The sequence below is a fragment of the Eurosta solidaginis genome, chromosome 2, assembly GCF_040869045.1.
Source record: "Eurosta solidaginis isolate ZX-2024a chromosome 2, ASM4086904v1, whole genome shotgun sequence".
In the NCBI taxonomy this organism is placed as follows: domain Eukaryota; kingdom Metazoa; phylum Arthropoda; class Insecta; order Diptera; family Tephritidae; genus Eurosta; species Eurosta solidaginis.
Genome location: NC_090320.1, coordinates 86,151,338 through 86,160,885, shown reverse-complemented (window position 1 = coordinate 86,160,885; position 9,548 = coordinate 86,151,338). Strand labels below are relative to the sequence as shown.

The 9,548-nt window shown below is 36.0% G+C and overlaps 1 protein-coding gene and 1 long non-coding RNA gene across 2 annotated transcripts; both read right to left on the bottom strand.

Annotated features, from left to right (window-relative positions):
- Positions 1–325: 325 nt before the first annotated feature.
- Positions 326–4,025, bottom strand: LOC137242263 (uncharacterized). The gene is made up of 3 exons (XR_010950158.1): positions 3,926–4,025; positions 1,124–1,486; positions 326–1,064 (listed from the first exon to the last, which is right to left on the bottom strand). It is a non-coding gene; the product is annotated as an uncharacterized lncRNA (long non-coding RNA).
- Positions 4,026–4,445: 420 nt separating this feature from the next.
- LOC137241556 (uncharacterized) lies at positions 4,446–6,946 on the bottom strand. Its single transcript, XM_067769137.1, has 5 exons — positions 6,575–6,946; positions 6,336–6,504; positions 5,593–6,149; positions 4,865–5,316; positions 4,446–4,795 (listed from the first exon to the last, which is right to left on the bottom strand). The coding sequence occupies exons 3-5, from the start codon at positions 5,664–5,666 to the stop codon at positions 4,446–4,448; spliced, it is 876 nt and encodes a 291-aa protein (XP_067625238.1). The 5' UTR covers positions 5,667–6,149; positions 6,336–6,504; positions 6,575–6,946.
- Between the last annotated feature and the right edge of the window lie 2,602 nt (positions 6,947–9,548).

Here is a 9,548-nt window from a genome sequence, read left to right as displayed (position 1 = left end):
GAAATTCAGATTAGATTTACTCTTTTTTTTCAGATCAAGAATATTCAAAGGTGTCGTGTAATCCGATTGCTGTCGTAATTGAATTTGAAAGTAATAAAGTAAAGTAAAATATGAATTTAAAAATGTAGGACTAGTAATTGACTCAGACTTATTATTGTTCTAAATCTAATCATTCCAGCAATAATTCTGCAACCCTTAGCAGAAGTATTGATTGGTTTCAAATCTAATTCCAACAGCAATCGTATCACGACATCCCTTATTATATATGAACATGAAATTTTAACTTAAATTAATAAAAAAAAAAAAACTTTAATTAAACTTAAATTAATACAGTTCATATAAAGAAAAGTAAGTATTTTAATAATAAATAAACTCGCTTAATTGGTTTTCGTTTTCCAATTGAAATATTTTCCAAGCGAACAGAAAATAATTTTAAGCTTTAGAAAAAACTCCAATTATTTGAATCAATTTAAATCTACAACTTAAAGCTAATTAGAAATTCAGATTAGATTTACTCTTTTTTTTCAGATCAAGAATATTCAAAGGTGTCGTGGAATCCGATTGCCGTCGTAATTGATGAACTTAAAAATGTACGACTAGTAATTGAGTCAGACTTATTATTGTTCTAAATCTAATCATTCAAGCAATAATTCTGCAACCCATAGCAGGAGTATTGATTGGTTTCAAATCTAATTCCGACAGCAATCGTATCACATCCCTTATTATATATGTACGTGATATTGCAACTTAAATTAATACAATTGATATAAAGAAAAGTAAGTACTTTAATAATAACATAAACTCTCTTAATTGGTTTTTGTTTCCCAATTGAAATCTTTTCCTGTGCAAGCACATCGCTAACCTGTGTTGTCAAAATATATGATTATACTGTCTTCGATAGTCGGACGAGCCGTTACTCGGCGAAGTAGAGATGACCGTTGTGTCGGTGGCAGCTGTTACAACAGCAGTTTCTAACTTTACACCATCCGTACAGTGTGATGAATGCTTCACTGCCTTTTCCAATTGCTTGGCGCCAACAATTTTTGCTGTTTGTAAAGCTTTAGCTGTAATGCAAATATATAAATGGGTTAAAGTGGTTTTCGTATGTTATTCAACAACTCACCCTATACCATCATCACAGCCTCCTCATCGATTTTGAATATGTGTACTGTTTCAGTATTCAGACCCAGTTCGTTTGATGCAATATTTTCGATTTGATGAATATGTATACTATCCGTTAGGCAGACAATTAGGTGCGTTCGATTCATTCATATACTGTGGGCATTTGAGCCGTAGACGCAATTGATATATTGTAACATTTGTAAACAGTTGGGTTTCTCTGCTGTCACCATCACCACTAGAGAGCTATTGAAGAAACGCTCGACCAAGATATGTTGCGATTTACACGCATAGATTTTTTCCACCTTGTCAGATATTGATGGAGAAAATGCGAAAGCCATATTTACCATCCAATACGGAAATGGAACTGTGGAGGAAGAAACATTTTATAAAATTTTATAAAATCAATAAATGATAGTTGTCTTAAAATGGGGTAAAGTATCGTATGTTAAAGTATAGCGAAGTTTGAATAGGTCTCATTCTTCATTCTTAGAAACATGTACGAAGGTACCTCGTAAGATATTAAAAATCCTCAACGCTTTTTTGCAATAACTTAAAAAAAAACTCATATTCATCAAATTTCTGTTTAACTTCCACATATCAATAGCTACCTTTACCACCAGAAGGAGTCACTATTGCTTCTACACCTATGCTATTTTTTCCTACACCGATGAGCTTTGTAATAAAATAAACAGCTATCTCCCCAATCTCTCCAGTTTTGTCGCCTCGCGAAACCTGATATTGTAACCAACCAAATCATCTGTGATCTTATTTAAAACATGGCCGCGCCAAATGTCGACCATATGACATTACCCTACCGACTGTCTTACACCTTAAAATTTTGGGTGTGACTTTCATCAGGATCTACATTCCTCCTACACTCCTCAAATCCCTCGCTGGCAGTACCTGGGGAAAGGATAAAGAAACGCTCATGACTACACACAAAGCAATTATCCAGCCGATTATGTGCTATGCGTCACCCATATGGTCGCCAAGCCTAAAAATTACCCACTGGAAGAAGCTACAGGCCTGCCAAAATACTGCTCTCAGAATTGCCACGGGCTGTCTTCTTATGTCCCCAGAACACCATCTGCATAATGAGGCGGGAAAACTCCCTATCAGGGAGAGAAATGAGATGCTGACCAAACAGTTCCTGTCGAATACCCAGAAACCTGAGCATCCCAACAGACATCTGATTGATGAACCAGCACCGCCTAGGGGCTTAAGAAGTCATCTCCGTAAGCATTTTGAGGAAATACGGCTCCTGAGAACCCAGCCGTATGTAGCGAAAAAACACAAGCAGTTCCTTGGTGAACTCCATAAACAAGCGTCGGACCTTTATGCTAGGAATTGCCCGGTGAATCCAGTACTCAAAGAAAAGTATCCAAACCTCGCGGAAGAGGAACGCATACTCCCCAGAGAAAAGCGAGTCACTCTAGCTCAACTTCGTTCTGGATACTGTAACAGGTTAAACTCTTACCTATCCAGAATCAACCCCGACATACAAAATGTATGCCCCGCTTGCAATGTGTCCCCACATGACACCAACCATCTCTTTAATTGTAATGTGGAACCAACGCCTCTAACACCCCTTTCATTATGGTCCCCCCTGTCGAAAGAGCAAGTTTCCTTGGACTCCCGTTAGAGGATATTGATGATAATTTCTGATCTGTCGCACCTATTGGATGGGGCGAAGAACTGCTACAATAACAATGTGTGAAAGATGGTTGCATCATTCGTTTGTTGCTCCCTGTTGCTTTGCTTATATTTTTTTTCTCAATTTTAAACAAATTCGCAACAATAACTAAACTTTTAATTTGTTAACAAAAATAGAAATGCGAAACAAAATTTCAATTGGCAAATCAGCTGATTTCGAAGATTCGAAATTCCTATTCCCCAATTATTGTTCTCTCTAGGAGAAAAGAATTGGAGGAATTTTTCTGCGGTGCTATTAAGGCAATGACCTTTGACCTCGAGTAATTTTTTTTTGGCTCGAATAGGATAGATGGGGACTTTTAATTTTAATATTTTTATGGTAAACTAGAGGTCCTCACTAAAATTTGGCTTTGTAGTAATTTTTGTTATTTTAATTGTCTAAATTAGCCGTTCTAATATTAAAATCGCCACTCTCAATACAAATCAAAAAAAAAAGTATGAAAAAGTTGTTAACGTTACAGTGCTTATGGATTCATTTTAAGAGTGCATTAAAAGAAAAAAGTTTTGTTAAGCACATTTTTAAAAAGGAAAGGAAAGGTCGGTAAAAATGAGACTTACCATATATTCATATCGGCTGCTGAGTGGAATATCACCAAACCTCGGCTGCCGTTCCAAAAACTTCCTTTCTCAGAATTCGTTTGAAGAACGCCCTATCTTAGAATTTGTTTCATAAACACTACAGCTATTGTCAAAATGTGTTGTATTTGAGCTCAGATCGGTCATTTTTGAAGCCAAATCTGAGTTAGGGCATTCTTCAACCGAATTCTGTGATAGGGCTTTTCTAATATACGGGGTTATTCAAATGTTTTCTGAGAAAGGTGCTTTTCGAAACGGCACCCGAGACCGGGTGATATTGTTGTAGCAGTGCTTCGCCCCACCTAACTGCTACAACAACAACCGGGTGATATTCCAATCAGCAGGCGATATGGATATAAGGTTTCATTTAGTTGTCCCATTTTTACTGAGCTTTTGTTTTTGTGCCTTTCGTTTTACGGATATGTTTAGATATAAGTTTTTTTATTAACTTTTAATATAAATCCATTTTTAACTGCCGGCCGTTCAAACTCTGAACCCTATTGTATATTCTTACGATTTCAATGAGAATGATTTCCCACACTCTGAGCACGAGTATGGTCGCTCGCCGGTATGCATACGTATATGGCGCTTTAGCTTAGATGAAGTTGTAAAATGTGAATTAACGATCAGTAAAATGAATATCATTTACAATCACAGTCTTATAAACCTTTACCCTTGTTGCAGAAATTGCACGTATATTTTCGTTTGGGTTTTGGCGGCTGCTGAATTTTAGTGGCCAAATTTTGCTTTAATTTAGCCTCCTCCTCCTTTAAGGCTGTCATATTTCGCTCCCGCGTTTCTGGATCTTCGTCTTTGTGCGTAGTTAAATGCGTACGTAACTCCGTAAAGTGAGGAAAAGTTGATGGGCAAAACTCACATCTATGAATATTTTTACCCAGATGTGTACGTAAATGCGACAGCACTGGACCGCTTACAGCAAAGGTGCATTCGCAGTATTCGCATTTGTATGGTTTTCCACCGGTATGAGTACGTATATGACGGCGTAGATTTAGAGCGTAGTTAAAGCTTTTTTTTTAAAAGCTTGTTGTCGCTGAAGTTTCACTGCCTTTTTGAGCGCTTTGAAAGCTTATGTGTGATGATGCATCATCACCACCCAAAGAACTATTAGACTGATCTTCGCAATTTTCCTCTAGTATAGTAGATGGTCTGAGAAGTTTCACCATTTTCAAAGGTGAAGTTTGTAAAGTGGTATCGCCCACTATTGTGGAGTCCCACATTTTAGATGGCGCTTCTATATCTTCTAGTAGTGTTACATTAATACTTTTTAAAGGAGTTTCATTATCCAATTGATGCTGCTCCTGTACGCATAAGTCATGCAATAGACGTTGCAGTGATTGTGCTTCTTCACCTATTTCTTGTAGTTCTAAGATTATATTATTAAATTTGTACCACGCAATCTTATCAACTTTCAATATGTTGTATATTCACTTACCTTGTTTACAAGGGATTTTAAAATAGTTTCCATCGGCGCTGCGCTTTTTAGCATCTTCTTTAACCATATCCTTGTTCTCGCTATGTATGTACTTAAATAGTGTGCTGTCAGGATCGGATGCTGTTTTATCACACATTTTTTCCAAAGCCATAAAACTTTCATCAGACGTACGTTGCTGTTGGCATACGAATATAGTTTCGTCACAAGATGCCTTAGTTGAAAAATTATAAGGAATCCTCTTTATAGTGTTTGCATTATTGGATTTATTTTCATCCTTCATTTCAAATAGTTTGTTCATTGCATTTCCGCTAACAGCAACGTTACTTTCGTGTTGATCCACATTTGCTACATGAGGAGCTGCGCGTGCTTCTAGCAAAGTTTGTAGATCCTCCTCTAAATCCAAGCTAATGCGTTGGCAAGATACCGGCTCTTTAGCAGGCGTTGTAGCCTTTCTAAATGTGTTCGTGAATCGAGAAAAAAATGTTGAAGATATTGTTTGTATTAATTTTTAATAATAGGTATATATTACCATGCTAAAGTGATTTATCTTTTTAAAAGTAAAGTAATAAAGTTCTACAAGCTAGTAGCTACTTTTTAGTCAAAGATTTGGAAAAATTTCAAATTCTTATATAGTAAGCCAATTTACTCTACAGTATTTAAAACATCCATCTCCATGCTCACTCGAATGGCTCATCATAAACAAGCATGCAATTTTAATGGGCATTTACCGTTGCATGACAAGTAATTTCTTGACTTTTGCACGCCAAGCTTTATTTGCTTGAAATTTTTCCAATCCAGACATTTGTATTCAGGAAAATTGAAAAAGAGCAACAAACATCCAAGTTATATTTTGTTGAACCACAGCAGACAAGGCGCGGTAATCTTCCAGGGTTTTCGTTACGAAATATCTTTTCCAGATAAGCTTATACCACTTGAGCACGCTACGTTGTGTTATTATTTTATCCAATAGTTTCTTAATGGTTGCCCCATCATTTGAAATTGTGGCCTTACCACTGGAATCAACAATATGCTTGTCCATATTACGTGAACCCAATGTAGTGCGTACAGCGTCCACAATTGAATGCGAGGTATTGATGTTGGATATGATGAATATTTTTTACATAAAAACTCATGTACCCAATACAAGTTCAGGCATACCGCCGATAACACACCTTTTAAACGACGTTGTCTCCAAATCACTTAGCGGTTTTTCTTCTATGATTTGTAACAATTCTTCAACAAACGTTGGATCATGTATGGGATGCGACCAAAGTGGACCGCCCATCTATATTTGGGAATATAAGAAACAATTTGGTGTGAACAATTGGTGCCAGTTAACCCTCTGAAAAAGCGACTGACGCGCCTTTTTGAACGGACATAACCGTTTAAACGGTTAAGCACCAATTAAGTAAGAAGGAAAAAATTTGATTTATTCGAGTTTAAATACTTAAGTGGGATAGTTGAAACTTACATGATTTTTATCACCGCAATGCGCACAATTTGTATTAACATTTGGTCCAGTTGGTATACCGAATTTTTCTTCCGCATTGCCTTTATCTGAGATCTTGCTTTTTACAATACCCATAGGCTGTAGCGTATAGGTATCACAACCAGTGCATTGAAATACCATTCATTGTTTGCTGTATTCATAATATAAAGATATGGTAAGTAATTGGATTGTGGTAAAAGGCCAAAATGCTGTATACCAACCTCATGCTATATTTACACTTCGCTTGACTACTATGCATACGCACAAATACGAGTATATAAAAATTGGCAGAAATGCTCAAAAGTGGCTCAATATATTTTCCATAACGATTAGAGTGCGTTTCAATGCCATGCAATAGTATACGCAATCCCATCTCATGGCAGCATTTCATACGCAAAGGCACAGAACTATATTTGGCATTGCAGGCTTCAGGCGTATTGCCTGCCAGCACAGTCATATCATTCGCAGTTACAAGTAATGAACCCCAACTCGTCAGTGATTGTATAGCGCCATCCAGAAAGCGATTCGGACAATCATAAGGATCTAGGTCTATAACATCGAAACGCTTCTCATATGAAGTTGAAAGGTACATGAGAGTCCTATTGCGAATTTTATTATTGATTATTACATTTAAATCACTAGCTATTGATTCGTATATCAAACCTACATTGCATGCCCTTCGCTTGGCACAATTAAATGTTCCACTCCATCGTGTCGCATATTTACGCTAATGGAATCTACTGCCACCTTAGATAAATCATTTGCAACAATTTCACGCACGCCTGCTACTTCTTTTGCATAACTTATGCTACGTAAACCTGTTGCAGCAAGCGCTTCCAATATTCGCAGTCCATTGTCGTATTTTACACCACCAGCCGTGTATGGTTTCTTGTCATTAGCATTGCTTGCTTTCCTTTGTATTTTGTAGATTTTTATGCGCCGCCGCTTCCCGCTCTCTTATCAACCGCTTTGAGTATACATTAAGTACTGAAATACTTAAATCACGATTAAATTCTTGTACTGGATTGTAGAATACGGCCCCGCCGGCAATAATTTCTGTAGTGCTTTCTTTGATCACACGTTCGGGTGCTTTGCCGTTCGTAGCGATCTGTTAATTCATAAAATTTAGGGCGATTTTGTTAATAACGCGAAACATATATTTACCTTATTTTCAGATATTTCCTCAACTGCCATTTTGGCTTTAAACTGCTGTGCATCCAAGTTTTTGTTATCAGCTGTTCGGTGGTGGCATACGCTGGCTGCTGCTTTCGTTGAACAGTGAATCGTGGAAACTGTTTCAACAGAGGAAATATTTAAGCATTAAAGATGCACAACACTGTTTTTTTATAAATCAACGATGATAGCCAGCCTTGGGAGGTTGTTGCTGCTGCTATCGTGGCCTTGCATTACCCGGTTGCTGTTGTGGTATATACCTTGGTATAACTGGATGTGGCGTCATTGCCCCACCTGGTCCAGTTGATGCGGACCACGAACAACAACCACCACGACCTACACTATTTGGGTTCACTTTGCTGCTGCAAACACACCTGCGTCACAATAATTAATGCAGACTATAGAGGGGTATCTCAACAAAAGAGGCTATTTTATTGCACACATAGCCGTTTTTTTACACCGAATTGTCTAATCTTTTTTTTTTCAATTTTGGATAATAAATCTTAATGGTAACAAGAATTTTTTTCTTGTATGTATGTGGAAATCAAAATTTACTATTCTGCATTAGAATTGCTCACGATTATTTATACTATGCAATTACATATTTCACTTTCTTTCTTTATAAACATGCACACATTGATATGTGTTTTTTTTTGCTAAAACACACTTTAGTAGACCAAAAAATATTAAAGAATGCGTATATTAATTTCTGCAAAATGTAAATCACACAAATTGAAAAAATTTTCCACTTTTCTGCAGAATTAGAAATGGCGATTTTTTTTGCACGCAAAAATGACGTATTTTGCTATCCCTATGAAAATAATAGGTGCGAGAGAGCACGATACATTGTGGGAAAGCAAAATTTGTGAGCATGCTATTTCATTTGCACAATTTTTCATTCCAAATCGTCACCCCTGTCAAAAATTCGTGTGGCTGTGTGCGTTTTTGGTCACACGATTTTTGCAGGGGGGACTCGAATGACGTGGAGAATTCTGATTGACTGAATCTCCCGTTATTCAACTCCATCATGCATTTGGTAACTAAGGTGTTTAGCGACAAGGTTTCCTCTGAAGAAGTTTTCAGTTTCATTTTGAGAGTTGAAGTGCACCGATCGTGAAATCAAAACGTAACGAAAAATCCTAAGTACTAAGTAGTGACCAAAAGTTTGAAGTAAAAATAAAAAGACTAAAAGCTGCAAATTTAAGATTTATTGTATAAATAAGCGAAAGAGAACAAAGAAAATAAAGAGAGACTTAAAATTAAAAAGAGTTCTTTTCACTTGTGGTGTGTGCGTGGGGCTAAATTCCCAAAATGCGTGGCGCTAAGATGCCAGCGTTATATGGCGACCGTGGGCCGAAGTCCTGCAAAAACGGCGCGTGGCAAGCCTCCCAACAGGTGCAGCAACATTTTTTCCATTTTTAAAATGGAATAATTGAATACACATGGGTGCATAAATTTAATATAGAAAAAAAGAAAAGTCCTACAATGTGAGAAACTAAAAAAAAAGAATAAAATCAGAAAAAATTTAAAAAAAAATTCAAAAACGGAATAAAAAATATAAAAATTAAAAAGATCTAAAAAAATACATAAAGCATTTAAAAATTTCTACAAAAAAAGTATAAAATTCAGAAAAATCTACAAAAAATTTTAAAACATTAAAAATCTACAAAAAAAATTTCAAAATTAACAAAAATTTATAAAAAAAAGTTAAAAAAAAATTGCAAAATCGACAAAAATTAATTACGCAAAATTTTTTTAAAAATATACATACAGATTAAATTGGTCTATGGCAGTGTTTTTGGCAGTGGCTAGTTGGGAAAAAATGAGTAGAAATAAAGAAATTTAGAGAAAATATATACTTATAACACAAAGACTTAATAAAAGACGGAAATAATAAGAAAATGCAAACTTTATAAAACAAAAACTAATCGGCAGCGGAAATAATAATAGAATTAAAAACAACGAAAACTGAAAATTTTGCATAAAGTGCACAAAATTCTTTAGTGAAAAAACGGCACTAGC